We start from the raw sequence: 16638 nt of genomic DNA, 5'->3' as shown, positions 1-16638 counted from the left end.
GTATCGACCAAGTGGTCCTAGAATGTCGCCAGAGGGCTCATTCTAACGGGAATTAAAATTTATAGTGCACTTTTTAAGTGACAAAAAATTAGAGGGCACCTAGGCCCATTCCCATGCTAAATATTTCCCCAAAGTCAACGGGTCAAAATTTTGAAATAGCCATTTTGTTCAGTATAGTCGAAAAACACATAAACTATGTCTTTGGGGCTGACTTACTCCCCCAAAGTCCCCGGGGGAAGGGCTGCAAGTTACAAACTTTGACCAGCGTTTACATACAGTAATAGTTATTTGGAAGTGTACAGACCTTTTTAGGGGGATTTTTTGGTTGAGGAGGGTGGGCTGAGGGGAGGGGGCTACGCAGGAGGATCTTCCCTCGGAGGAATTTGTCATGGTAGAAGAGAAATTCCATGAAGGAAGTGCAGGATTTTCTAGCACTATTTAAAAAAAATAAAAAAAAAAATATGAAAATTTTTTCCACTGAAAGTAGGGGCCAGCATTAAACTTAAAACAAACAGAGATTTCTACGCATATGGGGGTTTCATCTCTTCCTAAATACCTCGCTCTTTGTGCTAAAGTATTTTTAGTAATTTTGACTATTTATTCAAACGCCTTTGTGATTCAGGGGTAAATCCTCAAGAATTGGGACAAAGTTAAAGCTTTAGTGTACAGAGTGAGGTATTAACGAGGGGGCAAACCCCCTCATATACAAAATAAAAATATACAGATGTAGATGTTCGTTACGTAAGTTACATATATTCTTTACTAATAAAAACGTTTTTAATTAACCGAAAAAATTGAGGGCAACTAGGCCTCCTCCTCCACCGTTTTACTCAAAATCGTCTGTTTAAAAACTAAGAGAAAGCCATTTAGTAAAAAAATTAATACGCAAATTTCATTTCTATTATTCATTTGCGGAGAGTCAAAATCAAACATGCATTATTTCAAAAACGTTCAGAAATTAAATTAAAAAAACAAGTTTTTAACTGAAAGTAAGGAGCGACATTAAAACTTAAAACGAACAGAAATTACTCCGTGTATCAAAGGGGCTCTTCCCTCCTCATTGTCCCACTCTTTACGCCAAAGTTATTGACTGTTTTATAAAGTAGAATTGAGAGAAAGAATTTCAAACTTTTTTTTACTTATTAGTAAAGACAGTGAGGTGCAGCGAAGAAGTTAAAAACAGACTAGCCAAGGCCCATGGTGTGTTTTTCACATTAAAAAAAAAAAAAAAAGCATTGGAAGAATAGAAAGACAAAATATGCGAACCGAATAGATTATTTGAAGCTACATTGATGTCAGCGGCCGTTCTGAAGTTTGGTTGCTTCAGAACGAAGCACCGTTCTCGTTCAGAACGAAGTATCTGAAGTTTGGGTGCTCTTAAAGACGAAGAAGGATTTGCTAGATATTTTCCACAGAAATAGCCAAAAAGCTGTTTTTGGTATCTGAGTGACTGATTTTATTTCAAGCTGTAAGGTTTAAGATAGATGTGGTTGAATCCCGCTTTCTAGGGCTATAATGAGACAAAAGTCGCGATGGTTAGAACACATTCTGTGGATGAAGAATTCCAGATTGTCAAAGATCATCCTTATAGACAAACCATCAAGGCTCTTTCGAAAAGCAGGTTGTCCCTTAATAGTAGGAGAAAAATAAGTTTTGACCAGGAAAAAATTGGTACAGAAATGGTTTCTTCACCATCCGGACCGGAAAAAAATGCTAGAAGAAAAATAAGTTTTGACCAGGAAAAAATTGGTACAGAAATGGTTTCTTCACCATCCGGACCGGAAAAAAAATGCTTAACAACATATCAAAAATCTAGATCTCTAGCTCGATGCGAAATTGTTTTTTTTTTAATGTTTTTTTATTTATTTTCTCAGAAACCGGGAAAAAAAAATTAAAAACGTAAACTATAATGTTTTACACATCTTTTTAGATCAGCTTTTGGCTCTGAATTCATTTCTGATACTCATTTCGTTACCTGACCAAAAGAAAAATATTTATCAGCAAAAAAAAAAAAAATGGGGAAAAAAACTGTGTCTTTGTGGAAAAAAACTCTTACCAGCGTTGTAGTCTATTTGGCTATGTAAACGAAAGGCTTAGAAAAAAAAAGACTAAACAACAATAAACAGGAATGACGAAACACCTCAGCGCCAAACACCATGAGACAAGGTAGGTTCTAACTTAATGTGTTCAGAGAAAAGCTTTTATCTTATTTTTCAAATATATAAAAATTGCACATCATCAAAATATAGGAACTAGATTTTTCATCATCACAGTTAACTGTTATTCTTCTTCACTAAGTTCTTCTTCTTGAAACTTCGAATTGTTGCACGAGCTTCCCTTACAGGTACGGCAGGCTATAATACACTCAAGTCCGTTTTTCTTACAGGTACACTTTTCACTATCACAGCCGTCAATATGACACGAGCATTTGATAATTTTCAGCAGCTGAGACGGAGCGGCAGGGAGATCTGTTTTTATTGGCGCAAATACTTCGTTATCCTGCAGTTTCCATCCCAGGCGTAAAGGGTCTACTGGGTTCTCGAGCCAGATTTGAACTTGGCAGTAGACACGTAGCGAGTGGTACTTCGCTGCTGCCTGAGTCGATGGCAGTTCTTGTGGATGCACGAAAGTGGTGGCTGGGCTCACTTTTCTGTGAAAGATTAGCTTTCTGGCAGTGTCCAGGTTCGAAACATCAGGGTAACCGTACAGTATCAATAATGCTCGCTCTCCTGCTGCCACAATATCGTCAAGCGATGCGAGCTTGTCGCCAAATATAGCAGCGCTGTCCCTGAAACTCTTGTTGGAAAGTAGCAGCTGAACGGCTTTGCCCTTTCCTATTCCGTAAAGGTGAGAGGTTGTGTCACAACCCGGCACGGCATGACAGAACGGTATCAGATTGCTGACATCTGTTCCTAGCTTCTGCTTCATCTCACTAATATCCCAAGCTGAACTAGTACCGCCAAACTTAGCTTCAGGTGAGAAATATAAACGCCCGGAACGCGAATCTGATCGACTGATCAGAAGAACCAAGATGTCAGTATCATCAGCAACCACGATTGTGTCTGTAAGACTAGCAGCTTCTACGACTTTTTCTACAATCAGAACGTCGGCGTCTCCTTCCGAGTGGAAAATTTGGAAACCAACGGCTTCCAAATGGTTGCCGAGCAGCTTCAGGAAACGTCCTTTGTTTGTCTTACATGAAAGAAAATCTTCTTTCTTCATGCAGAGGGTCATCTCTTCGGTGAAAAAGACTTGGCGGCCAACCATCCTTGCTCGACGTAAATGGGTAGCATCTTTAATTGCTGGACCACCTTCATATCCGTCAAACACAACGATCGCACTAGGGTACCTTGCTTGTACGTAATGGACGTATGAAGCAAAGATGACCTTGAAGGTTAACCCTACCTTCCATGGAACTCGATGTAGAAGAGAACCACCATCCAAGACGATGTTACACGCAGAAGCAGGTCTTGAGGGTGACTGAGTCTCAATCCCGCAAGCCAGAAAGATCGCTTTTGCAAGCTCTGGCTTATTTGCTTTTCTCATAAGGCCATCGCTTTCGAAAAGAGAAGGAGGAATCGTACAAAGTTCGTACTTGAAGTATTCTTCTCGGAGGTCAGTTCGTTGGGCTACTATTATAAACCGCTGGAAAAAAAGCGCCGGATCTATGTGTGCTACCACAGAGGACCCCGCCTTTTTGGCATTCATTAGGGTCACTTGGTCTTTTTTCTTGAAGACTTGCTCCTTCAAGGTTTTTCCCGTCATCTTACTTAGAATAAACTTTCCAGCCACATCGGCCTCGTCAACATTAACATCTTGGGAAGAAGTTATGCCGTTGGCAATGTTTCTAAGCTGATTGTCACATCTGAACGGAGAAGATTCTCCAAAGTATCCGACGAGCTTCTAGGTATCGTCGAAGTTACGCTCCTTTCTACTGGAACTAATGTCGCGGTGCTGCTCACTTGTCGAGTAGCCAATTTTTGTCAAATTTTGCATCAAGAGGTTGATCTCCAGGCATGCTGATCTTGACAGAACCCAAATGGCTCTCTGCCGTTCTGTCATCCCACCTCCAGTTGTAAGACCGCCCGATGTTTTCAGACTTCTCATATACTCCTGCTTGATGACTAGATCTGCCGAGAGCCCAGCCCAGCGTCGCTCGGATCTTTTAATGGTGTGACCTCCCTGTTCAAATGCTTCGAAGATTGGTGGGTGACTAGTTTGAAGCTTAGCCATCTCTTGCTGGTATATCCAGACCGACTTGACATAGAGGTTATGTCCAGATGCTGCTAGAAACGGAAGCATCTCTACTGCAGATTGTAGGTGCAAATCCCACAGGCCTAGTCTCTCGGCACGTATGAACTTAAGCAGTATCCCAACCATGTCAAGATACTGAAACCAGAGCTTCGCAGTTCTCTGAGTCAGCAGGTCTTGGCGTCTCTGCTTGAGAAAGTTTTCAAGTTGCTTGAGCTGGGGATCATGACTGAGATCTTCGGGTGGGAGGTATCCATCCAGTACGTTAGCGAAGACAGTAGACATGTCTAGAGACGTCAACGTCGCTTGCTCTTCTTCGAGGAGATGAGCATATATGGCCGAGCTTACGAGAATGTGAGCTCGAACAGCTCTAGAAATCGCTTTTCCAGAAAGAATGTGCGGCACTGCACCAGTCGCGTATACCAATTCCAGAACCTCTTTCAGACCAGAACCTTCCATGAGGTGTCCTATGCATCCGACGAAACTCATCATCAAATGAAAACCGCCTAACTTGAGAACAATACTACTCAGCTCATTAGTCGTGTCGGACTTGAGGATCTTCATAGACTTCCACCAGAGCGGCTGGTCAAATGTGAGAACGGGTGTGAATCCGTAGGTTTTGCCTTGCGAAACTACAAAGCGCAAGGTTGAGTAAAGGCAGGATTTGTTGCTAGACGGGAGGTCAATCATGGGCAAAAACAAGACGCTTGCCTTGCTGCGAAGGTTTCCCGTTTCATGATGTATTTGATTAGAGAAAACTGACTGCATGAATCCATTCCAGCTCGGCCTTGGGACATTCAGGAACCCGGTAGCTAACCAGAGCTGATCGAGTGAGGCATACGGGTCGTTGAAATTTTTGCCAGGGATCTTCTCATATTGCACCTTTGAAAGCACTGTCTCACTTAAGCGGTAAGGGTAGATGGGAATTTTTCCTTTTTGGGCTACTTCATCTAATGAAACTTCAACTCTCGGAATGGGCAATCGGCTGTTAATGAGAGGAGGCGTGACTGTTGCTAGCAGAGCCATCCCATGGAAAGTGTTTCTTCCGTCCAACGTGCAAACATCGTGATCTGCATTATCAGCTACATGCTGCACAGCATGTGCGGAGGTAACTCCTGCAAGGCTAGATTCATCATGGACTGATGCACAGCGTTTAAATTTCTGGACTTCAGAATAGGAGGAGCAGAATCCATGGCTGTGTAAAGTGTCAATAAGAAATCTGGACTTGAAATGGTGATCCAGTTGCACTGCTAAGCCTAGTTGCAGTGGACAAATGAGGGCACGCGGGCGAGCTGCTTGAACGATGGAATTGCCAATGCCAAGCACTTTGAAGGAAATATCGGTTCCAACGAATATTTCATCTAAGAACACCATTAGGCTATCAGGTAGAGAGCCTTCCAGCTGTTCTCCAGAAGAAATCTGCTTTGCGGTCATATATGATTCCTTCTCTGCTGGCAGTCCTTTGATATCATTTTTGATAATCTTTGCTGTTGCTCTAATAAGCTTGATTTTCTCACTCTCTTTGTTATCGGTTTTGTCCAAGTAATAAAAATATAAAAATTCTGGAGTATCGCTGATGCTTTTTCTTTGAATGTCACCACGTCAGCCTTACTGTCAATAGTTACAAATACTAGCTGGTCATTGAAATATTCCAGAAGCTTGCTCTTCAAGTACTTGTTACAGTACGGTTCAAGGTCTGTACCATTCAAAAGCTCTCCCATTTTAACAAGAAGTTCACTGACTGTATACTGTTCTTCGTCATTTTCTCCGAAAAAAGTAGCCAGCTTCAAAAACGCCTGATATCTTTCATCGTGACCTGGCCTCCCCCTTTTTGGACGTTTTTTATCTGGCTCAGTATCTTCGAGTATTCCAAAAAGTTCTTGTGTCGCAAATCTGGCTGGAAGGCTCTTATTTAATCGAAACATACAAGAACAGGCTGCGTGATAAATGGCGTCAACTGCGTGCAGGTCTGACACTGCACATATTCGGCGGAAAACGTTATTTGACCAATCATCATCACGGTTTTTGCACACTGCCTTTATACTCTCTTCAAAGTCTTTAGTCCGAACCTTGTACCACTCGTGTCCTTTTCTGTGGGTAGTGTGGAGATTTATCCTTGTAGTGCAGAAAAAGCAACACTCTTGGAAGTTGAAACTTGGAGTCCGTGATCGGAGTACCACTTTTTCTGCTTCCGTCTTTTCTTGCAAGGTTCGTCGTCTCTCATTCTCCATTTTCGACAGGTATATTTTGTTTGTGAAAGTCTTTCTGCAAGCAACATGGACTTGGTTCCCTGCCTCGACAGAGATGCTGGTACCTCTCGTTTTGCTAGCTTCATTGATCGCCGAAGCTCCTTTTTCTGCCAGTACCGACGATTCTGAGGTGTCTATTGAACGTTCACAAAGGGGACATAAAACTGTGGTCTCAGCCATCTAAGAAAGAGAACTGGGAATAAGTGAGCTGTCGGTGAATGTTACAACGAAAACCCTCATTCTGAACCGAAAAATTCGTGCTCCTCTTCGAAAAATACCCCGTGATCGTGTGTCACTTGTTTTTTTTTTTGTTTTTTTTACTTCATACAAAAACAAAAACAAAACATAAAAAAGAATTAAATGATTAAACGTGATGTTTCTGTCTAATAAAAGAGCACAAAAACAATCGTTTCTTAAAAGGGAAACCATCAATAAACCACTTTTCTTTTCACGGTTCCTCATTCTCGGATTCTGGAAATATCTAAAAAATAGGCACAAAAAACGTGAAAAAAAGGGAATTTCGCAACGGGATGGAGATTTAGATTTTTGCTATGATTTTGCTATGTAGAGCTCTCTTTTCTGAACACAGTGGTGCAAAAATAATTTCTGTACCGATGTTTTCCTGGTTCGACCATTTTTTTCCGTATCTTTCCCCTACTATAATGGGGTGGGAGACTGTTGTAAGGAAAGATTTAGAAAAAGGGTAACTTATTAGGAGTAGTAAAGAGGGATACTTTGAATATATTGAGAAAAAGGAGAAGCGTGCGTAGCTGTGTTAGCCCCAAGTGGATTTACACTGCATTGAGTTGTTAGCAATGGTAATCGTAGTTACTGCGCTGATTCGATAGTCATCGAAAACGTTGACCTGCCACTTTTTTTTATTAAAAAACTGCACAGTTAAAGTAATGTAATCTCCTGCAAATTATTTTACAAAGAAACGTACGTAGGGAGCCCGACTGCCCACCCTCCCTCTGAAATCCTACGTTATTCCATATTCTGGCACTTCTTAGTGTAACTATCAGTTCATTTTTTTATTGACTTGCCTCTCCTGAGAAAAATCATTGCGTACGCGGCTGTTTTAAGATAATAATCATGGCTTTAGTTTTTACATGAAATAAAATAAAAGTTTTTTTTTAACTGAAAGTAAGGAGTGACATTAAAACTCAAAACGAACAGAAATTATTCCGTAAATGAAGGGTTGACCCCTCCTCAGTACCTTGCTTTCTACGCTAAAGCTGTTAGCACTTTTGAATAAACTTCCTGTTCTAATCAAACAGTCCCTGTGTGTCAGTAGTCATTCTTAAGAAATTGGGACAAACTGTCAAACTTTAGTGTATAGAGCAAGCTAATTTTTGACCGGTAACACTAAACTTGATGAGTCTTATATATTTTGAATCGGCATAAAAGGCTGATTTTTTTGATGCATCTATTGATCTCAAATTCAATTTTTTAGGCTTTCTGGTACTTTTCAGCTGGGTCGCTCCTTCCTTATAGTTCGCTGCCACGAACTGTTTCAAAAGTTACAGATAAGATTTCGAACGTGGGCGTGGTGTATAGGATTTGTACCGAGCGTGGTTACGACTGTGGACAAACCGTGACCAAGTATAAACCAGGTAACATAGAGTGGGCAGCACTGCACAAGGCTATACCCATTTTCCAGTTCAAGAAATTCACACGTTACTGGGAGGGACCAAACTTTTGAATTTACAGATTAACTACAGTTTGATCACAAAAGCTGGGACGTAGGGCCTGACATATTTGTTTCTGGGAGGAGCAGCCTAGACTTATTTTCGATTATTTCTATCTTAAAACTATTGCTTAAAAAGTCGCGTAATTTACCCTTACGATTTTTGATGACAATTTTTGGGACAAGATGTGTACGCAGGAATTGTTTCAAGTCGTATTACCATTTTTTGGAGCAGTACAAATTCATTGAAAGAGAAAATATAGACTAATGAAGAATTTGAAGAAAAATATTAAAGAAAATATAAAATTTTGAAGGCGGCCGCTGGCACCCATCTCTTCCATGTGAATGTAACTATTCTTTTCGGCTATTCTTTAATATATTGATTACAGCAATTCTAAAAGCAACATAATATAATACATATTCATTATACATGATATAAAAATTAACATATTAAATTTAATTAATATTTTAGATTAAAAGTAATACTAAATAAATCAATAATTGATTAAATTGCAAGTTAATTATCAATTAATTGTATTTATTAATTAACTTGATTAATTTAATTTTAGTTAAGTAAAATGGATATTCATGTTTAGTATTTATATAAGCTAAAAATATTGCATGAAAAATGTTAAAACCTTTTATTAACTTTTAACAAAATTGAAATATAGAGTTTTCGCAGGCTGGTGTATAACTTAAGTAACGAGTCCCTCGTTCCACCGACAGGGAAGCTTAGCGACCCTGATGACAGACATCTGAATTGGTGTCGCTGTAAATTGTGTTTTGAGTAGAGCCTATTGCTCGTTTCTGGACTAATGAGAACTCTAATTACATTGCCCTTTCCCTATTCAACATTCTTTCAATCGCTTTCTTTGACATAACATTATGAAGGAATGCAAAGCAGCAGAGGTGTGACAAATTTAATTACTTTTTCATCCTCGTAAAATTTCTCTTTATATTTGCTAAAGTATTTTATGTGTGACAGAAATTCAGTAGCAATTCTACTGGGATGGAACATTCTTACAAATGATTTTAATCGCTTGAGATGTCTTATTTACTTATTTCTTAAGTTCTGTATTTAGTTAATTTATCATTACTGAAAAATCTAGCTAAATCTATTAACAAAAAGTAGTTCATTAGTAAATAGAATTGTTTTTCTTGTTTCAATTAAATAACTTAATTAATTATATCTTTCCAGTGATTTTTCAAACAGCAAATGGCAATGAAAACCAAGTAAAAAAAAAAAAAAAAAAAAAAAAAAAAAAAAAAAAAAAAAAAAAAAAAAAAACAAGATATGAGAGCTCAAATGGCACTTGTGATGAGGGCGGAAGAGCCAAGAGTCAATAGCTCATATGGTATGAGCTCTGGCAAAATTCTAAGAATCAAAAGATAGCTTTAAAAGGAAAATCAGAAGCTTAATGTCGGTCAGGATTTAAAATAAGAGCTCTGAGTCATGAGGACCTTCTAAACATCAAAATTCATTAAGATCCAATCACCCATTCGTAAGTTAAAAATACCTCAATTTGTTTAATTTTTCCTCTCCTTTCAGCCCCGAGATGGCTGAATTGGGGAAAATGACTTTATCAAGTCAATTTGTGCAGCTCCCTGACACGTGTACCGGTTTTCTTCGTCCTAGCACGTCCAGAAGTACCATACGGGCCAAAGCACTGAACCACACCCCCTAACTCCCCCAAAGAGAGTGGATCTAGCCTGGTTACGTCAATCATGTATCTACGATATTTATAAGTGTTTTACAAGATTTCCAGTTTCCCCCTCCAACTCCCTTCAATGTAAACAGATCTGGTCAGGGTTTGAAATAAGAGCTCTGAGACATGAGTTCCTTCTAAATATCAAATTTCATTAAGATCCGGTCACCCGTTCTTGAGTTAAAACACCTCAATTTTTCTAATTTTTCCAAATTAACAACCTCCAGTTCCCCTAAAGAGAACTTTCCCGTTTGAATTATGTCAATCACATATCTATAACTTGTGCTTATTCTTCCCATCAAGTTTCATCCCGATCTCTCCACTCTAAGCGTTTCCCAAGATATCCGGTTTCCCCCTCCAGCTCACCCCAATGTCACCATATCTTGTCTGAATTTAAAATGAGAGTTCTAAAGCACAAGATCCTTCTTAAGATCAAATTTCATCTGACCACCCGGTTGTAATTTACAAATACCTCATATATTCTAATTTTTCCGAATTACCCCCCCCCCCAAACCCCACCAAAGAGAGCGGATCAGGTCTGGCTGTTTCCATCACATTTCTTGGACTTGTGCTTATTCTTCCCACCAAGTTTCATCCTGATCTCTCCGCTTTAGGCGTTTTTAATATTACCCCCCCAATGACGCTGGATCCGGTTGAGATGTAAAATAAGAGATCTGAGTTACGGGGTCCTTCTAAATATGAAATTTCATTAAGATCTGATCACTCCTTCGTAAGTTAAAAATGCCTCATTTTTTCTAATTTTTTAGAATTAGCCCCCACTCCCAACTCCCCCAAAGAGCTGACCCGTCCCGGTTATGTCAATCACGTATCTAGGACTTGTGCTTATTTTTCCCACTAAGTTTCATCCCAATCCCTCCACTCTAAGCGTTTTCCAGGATTTAGATCCCCCCCCCAATTCCCCCAATGTCACTGGATCTTGTGGGGATTTAAAATAAAAGCTCTGAGACACAATATCCTTCCAAATATCAAATTTTATTAAGATCCGATCACTCCTTCGTAAGATAAAAATACCTCATTTTTTCCAATTTTTCAGAATAAACCCTCCCCCCAACTCCCCCAATGAGAGCGGATCCGTTCCGGTTATTTCAATTACGTATCTAGGACTTACTATTATTTTTCCCACCAAGTTTCATCCCAATCCCTCCACTCTAAGCATTGTCCAAGATTTAAGGTCCCCACCGGATCCAGGCGGGATTTAAAATAAGAGCTCTGAAACACGATATCCTTCCAAACATCAAATTTCATTAAGATCCAATCACTCCTTCGTAAGTTGAAAATACTTCATTTTTTCTAATTTTTCAGAATTAACCTTCCCCCCGACTCCCCCAAAGAGCGAGGATCCGTTCCAGTTACGTCAATCATGTATCTAGGACTTGTGATCATTTTACCCACCAACTTTCATCCCGATCCGTCCACTCTAAGCGTTTTCCAAGATTTTAGGCTCCCCCCCAACTCCCCCCAATGTCACCGGATCCGGTCAGGATTTAAAATTAGAGCTTTGAGACACGATATCCTTCCAAACATCAAATTTCATTAAGATCCGATCACCCGTTCGTAAGTTAAAAATACCTCATTTTTTCTAATTTTTCTGATTTAACCGTCCCCCACTTCCTCCCCCCCCCCAATATGGTCGAATCGGGGAAACGAAAATTTCTAATTTGATCTTGTCTAATACCTTATACGCCTGCCAAATTTCCTCGTCCTGGCTTGCCTGGAAGTGCCTAAAGTAGCAAAACTGGGGCAGACAGGCCGACAGACAGACCGACTGAATTTGCGATCGCTACATGTCACTTGGTAGATACCAAGTGCCATAAAAACTCTTTTCTTTTTTTATGAGAAAACTATACAGTTTTCATAGACACATTTTGGATTTACTAAGGAAATGGGAAAAGGCTTGAATAAAAAACGGAAGAGTCCCTCTTTGAAGACAAAACCAAAGAGGTCACTGAATCTCAAGTAAATGAAAAGATCCGTCAAAAATTAGTTTGGAAATTTAGATATGGCAAATTTTGGCAAATTTAGATATCTGTCCATGACTAAATGACGCAGCCTTTCTATTCCTTCTACCAGACTAATTAAACCATCACTAGAAGGCGCAGAAACTAGAAGGCTACTGAACAAAGTAACCAAACTCCAAAGGTAACGAACTCAAAAGTAACCCCGACTTCGGTAATGCTCACCTTTTTTCAGTAGCCTTCTAGTTTCTGCGCCTTCGATTTCACTACTATTAGTGGCTTATTATGCTAACACGTTGAGATGGATAGGAGACAAAAAAATTTTGCCCTCTCCAACTGAAAATGTGAAGTTCTATTTGATAATACCATGTTTCTTTCTTCGAGTGGAAAGTTTTGTTCAACAATTTAAGCAAGTAGGGACCACTTTCAAGGTGCAGTTGTATTAAATCTTAAAATATTTAAGATATATGAGTGGTTCCCTCACACAAATGACACAATATTTTCACAGAATGATTAGAGATTCACAAAATTATCACTTTTTCTTGACTTTTGAAGTGCTACCATATATTGCCGCAAGCCAATTCTATTTGTGAATTCGGCTGGGCCTGTTATTCTGTTTTCTGCGTCTGGAACTGAGACATAAGAAAGGTTTCATGTGTACCTCCTAAAATTTAATAATTCTTTCTAAGAAAATAAAACACATTATTTGATCCTTTCTTAGTAGTGATGCTAAGAAGTTGGCCCATGATAAGAAATTAAACTCTTCAACTAAGAAATTTGCATTTTTTTTTTTTTTTTTTGTTAAATGCTGATCAATAATTCTTAAATGGTTTATAAAAATAAATAGTGTGATTTTGTCCAAGATTTGTTGTTAACTACTGCTATTGCTAAGAACTCACTGCAGCACCAAGCCCTCATAGGCCAACACAGCTGCACACGGTCCTTCGCCTTCCAAATCTATTTAGCCTCCCTCTTTACACCCTCCCAAGAAGTTCAGGTTTTTATTCAACCATTCTTACGACCTCCACACATCAATTCTCTTGGTCTGCATTTCTCTTGGCCCCGGATGGTCGGTGAAAAAAGACAATATTCGTCAATCTGTTTTCTTTCATCTGCAGAATTTGTAGAGGTTCGTAATGGTTCTATCTCATCTGAAATCCCCCCATCCCCTACCCGTTAATATTTTGGTTCATTGACATGCTTGTCAAACCTTGTTTCAAGCAAAATGAATGCAAACATTTTGATTTAAATTACTGGACAAAAAATGAGCCTATGGCACCTCAAATTTCCAGAAACTTTAAAGCATTATCTCCAGAAACTTTGAATCAGTTTTAGCCGACGCAAAGTTAGCAGCCCTCATGCTGTCCACAGGTGGCGGAAAAAAATGTTAATACCAAGACTTTTCCTTAATACCTAGTTCTACCACCCCTATCAATGCTCCACGGCTTTAGAATACTGAACTTTTAAACGAATTTGCAACTTTTTAAAGTGTAGCAAATTTTATACTCTTAGAGCAGACGAATTATTTGTAAACTTTGTCAGATAGTAATAAAATATTTGCGTCTTGCAGTAAAAATGGGCTATTTCTGCTTTTTTAGCTGAATTCGAAATCCTAGTAAGCGAATATGTGCCCTGAACACTTAAGGAGGATTCAAAACCCTATAGAACACTTTTACTTAATATTTGTTACTTAAAAAGAAGGCATTGAGGGGACCAGCGTCAAGGTCCTTAAGGCTTAGGATTTGTAAAATGGGTACAAAAAGGGGAACTCATTCTCAAAGATGGTGTAAAAACACCGGTGTTTTCTTAGTCTCGGCTCCTATATCCCTCAGGGTAAATTTTAGCCTGTTTAATTTTTCATTACCACTACATACCTTTTTTTTTGGGGGGGGGGGGTGAATTCAAGTCTCATAACATTATTTGAATAAATAGTGTTGGTCTCTATAATGTATAGATTTAGTTAAAAGTAATGATAATGATAATTATTATTAGCAGTAAATATTATTAGCAGTAAGTAACAATTAGTATGTATTTTCGCCAGACTTTATAACAGGGGTTTGTTTTTTTTTTTTTTTAAACTATCAATAATTCGTAGAAAAGGATCCATTTTGTATGCCAGTAGCACAGTCTCAAGTAGCAAATTTTTTTGTTTCTGCGAAAGTCATTTCTACTTTATTCAACAATGCCGTTTAGATTTATCGGAGGGTTGGGAGAGCAGACTTGTTTTCAAAAGGATACTGATTAAAAACACGTTTGCTCCTTCTTTTGAAAGAATTCAGTTTTCTTCGTGCATTATTGACTAAATGTTGAACCTTTGGAGTAAAGATACGCCTCATTTCCTTCCTCACAATAAGGATTCTATCTTCACACCTAAAATTATTAGCAACCACTTCCCAGTCTGTAACTTAAATTTTGAGCGTGTCATTGTAAAAGTTATTCTAATTCCTTAGTTTTTAATTTATTTGAGTCCCTGTTTCGTTAGCTTTGGAAACCTAGGAGGAGGAGTGTTTACGCTTTTTAAGGCTCAAGATTGGTAGAACATGCAAAAAAGAGCCATTTTTCAACTATTGTGGAAAATCAATTTTTCTTCACTTGATCTTAGACCCATCCAGGTCAATTTTAGCTTATAGACTTTTAGTTACCATAATGGAATTGTTTTAAGCCATCTGAATTTATGGCTGCATTGCTGCTTACTTGCCATCTGCCATCTGTCATCTGAATTTGCCATCTGCCATCTGAATTGCAGGCATCTGAATTTATGGCTGCATTGCTGCTTAGTTTTAGTTGAAAATAACAATTATTATCTTTATTATGCTAAATAATAAGTAATATAATCATAACTAATATGCACAATTTTGTAACGAAAGGTGCCTTTTGTCTTAGAACTATCATCAATTGTTAGAAAAAGTATCCATTTTGCGTGCCAGTGACTTGATATCAAATGGCAAGTTGTGTTTTTACTGCAAAAATCACTTCCACTTTATTCAGTGACGCTACAGGATTTATTTTACGAGAAAGAGGAGATCCAATAGCTTTTAAAGCCGTTATTTTAACCGTTCCTTTAGAAAGAAGTCAGTTTTTTTGTATGAATGTTTAATTAGATGCTTGATTTTTAGAGGGGGCTAGAAATCCTTAATCCTGTGGCCCCAAAAACGATCCTATCTTTGTCCCTTAAGTTTTGAGTAATTATTTACTGTTTAGTTTCTTTATCAAAGGCGGCTTAACAAAGAAAAGTAATTCAGTACACAAGTAAATATTCAAATCAAGTTTCAATCTTGGTTTTATTACTGAAAATTGAAGTAAGTCCAGTTCAGTTGGTGTTTAATAAATAAACTGTAGGTAATTACTAAAGTTTAAAAATTACACGTGATTTTTTTGTATGATCGCCATTGAGGAGAGATTGTTATAAAGTAAAGATTTCAATCTTATCTTAATAAATTTATTCCGTAACGAGATGTTTAAAATCACTAGTATATACAAGGATTCGAGCAAAAATCAAAAGAAAACATTAAAATATAACAACACTTCATTAAGAATGTGTAACATGATGAAAACAGGCCGCAGCTGCCGCTGCTGATGAATGTAACAGACTGGCATAACCCTGGGGTGTAGGGCCCCCAAAGAAGAAAGGTAGCGCTGATGCACCATATGGGGCTAGCTGCTGCGCTGTTGAATATAACAAAGGAGATGGGTTAAAGGGACTCCCTGCAAAATGTCCAGACATTGAAGCACTAACTGAAGAGTGAGGGATTGGTGCAGCATTTACGTCAAGTCCTGGATTTTGTTTTTTCCATTTAGTGCGACGGTTTTGGAACCAAATTTTCACTTGTGTTTCGGTTAAGCTTAACTGAAGTGCCAGATTTAATCTCTCACAAACGGAAAGGTATCTTGTAGTTTTAAATTTGTTTTCTAATGCCACTAACTGTTCATATGTGAATGCCGTTCTTGCTCTCCTTGGTTTTCCTCCTTTTGAGTCATAGCAGGATTTTTTCTTTTTAGATTTCATCCCGATTTCACACATCCCGTCGTGTTTATCGCTCTGATCGTCTTCGCTTCGTATGTCATCTTCGTGAGAGCTGCCTTCAGCATCGCTTCCTTCGACATCCACGCTTAATACTGTAAAAAAGGAATTATTTTAATAAGAGCCTTCTCTACAAAAAACCCAGAATATTCAAAAAATTTGACGGCGCTGCTGAAAATGGAATCCGATTGTTTAAATTGGATATATGGAAACTTTCTCAACAATTAAAATTTTGAGAAAAAACAACAGAAGAAAAAAAAAACAGAAGTTCAGATTTTGATTGAAAAAGACCAATAGGTACATCTATTGAGTTTTAGTAGCAGCGAATACTAAATAAAAAAAAAGAACACTGGTAAAAAATCACCGAGAAATAAGCTTAAAATACACAGAACCAATCAGCCGAAGCAAGTCTAGCATTCCTTTTGAGATTTCGTTGTCTTTGGGTATCAACATACTGTTAATGCTTAATTTTTTACGGGCGTGTAGCATTGGCTATTTTAACTAATTATTTTTCTTATTTTTTTCAAAATTTAACTTGGCAACACTGCTGAAAATATGGTGTTGCCCTATAATCTTACGTAATTGTGGAACAACAAATAGAAAGATCTTAGGAAATTGCAGTTTTCAGACATGAATAGACCTGAGGTGAAAGTGGAGGGGCGAAACTCCTTTTATATTTTTGGTGTCTTTAGTACTTTAACCAAACCCGAACCCGTTTGTAAATTATGATACATATTAATAAAAAAAT

The 16638-nt window shown here is 38.3% G+C and overlaps 1 protein-coding gene across 3 annotated transcripts in view; it reads right to left on the bottom strand.

The window, feature by feature from the left end:
- Positions 1-14722: 14722 nt before the first annotated feature.
- The window catches only part of LOC136027605 (homeobox protein slou-like), a 67335-nt gene continuing 65419 nt past the window's right edge, over positions 14723-16638 (bottom strand). For 2 of the 3 annotated variants that reach the window (XM_065705018.1, XM_065705017.1), the window contains one exon: positions 14734-15985. In XM_065705018.1, coding sequence (XP_065561090.1) covers positions 15399-15985 — 587 coding nt within the window. In that variant the 3' untranslated portion in view covers positions 14734-15398. Of the gene's footprint in view, positions 15986-16638 lie in introns of all 3 variants that reach the window. The other variant, XM_065705019.1, reaches the window with a different exon arrangement.

Source organism: Artemia franciscana, chromosome 5, assembly GCF_032884065.1.
Source record: "Artemia franciscana chromosome 5, ASM3288406v1, whole genome shotgun sequence".
Lineage (NCBI taxonomy): Eukaryota > Metazoa > Arthropoda > Branchiopoda > Anostraca > Artemiidae > Artemia > Artemia franciscana.
This window is presented reverse-complemented; position numbering and strand designations above follow the sequence as displayed.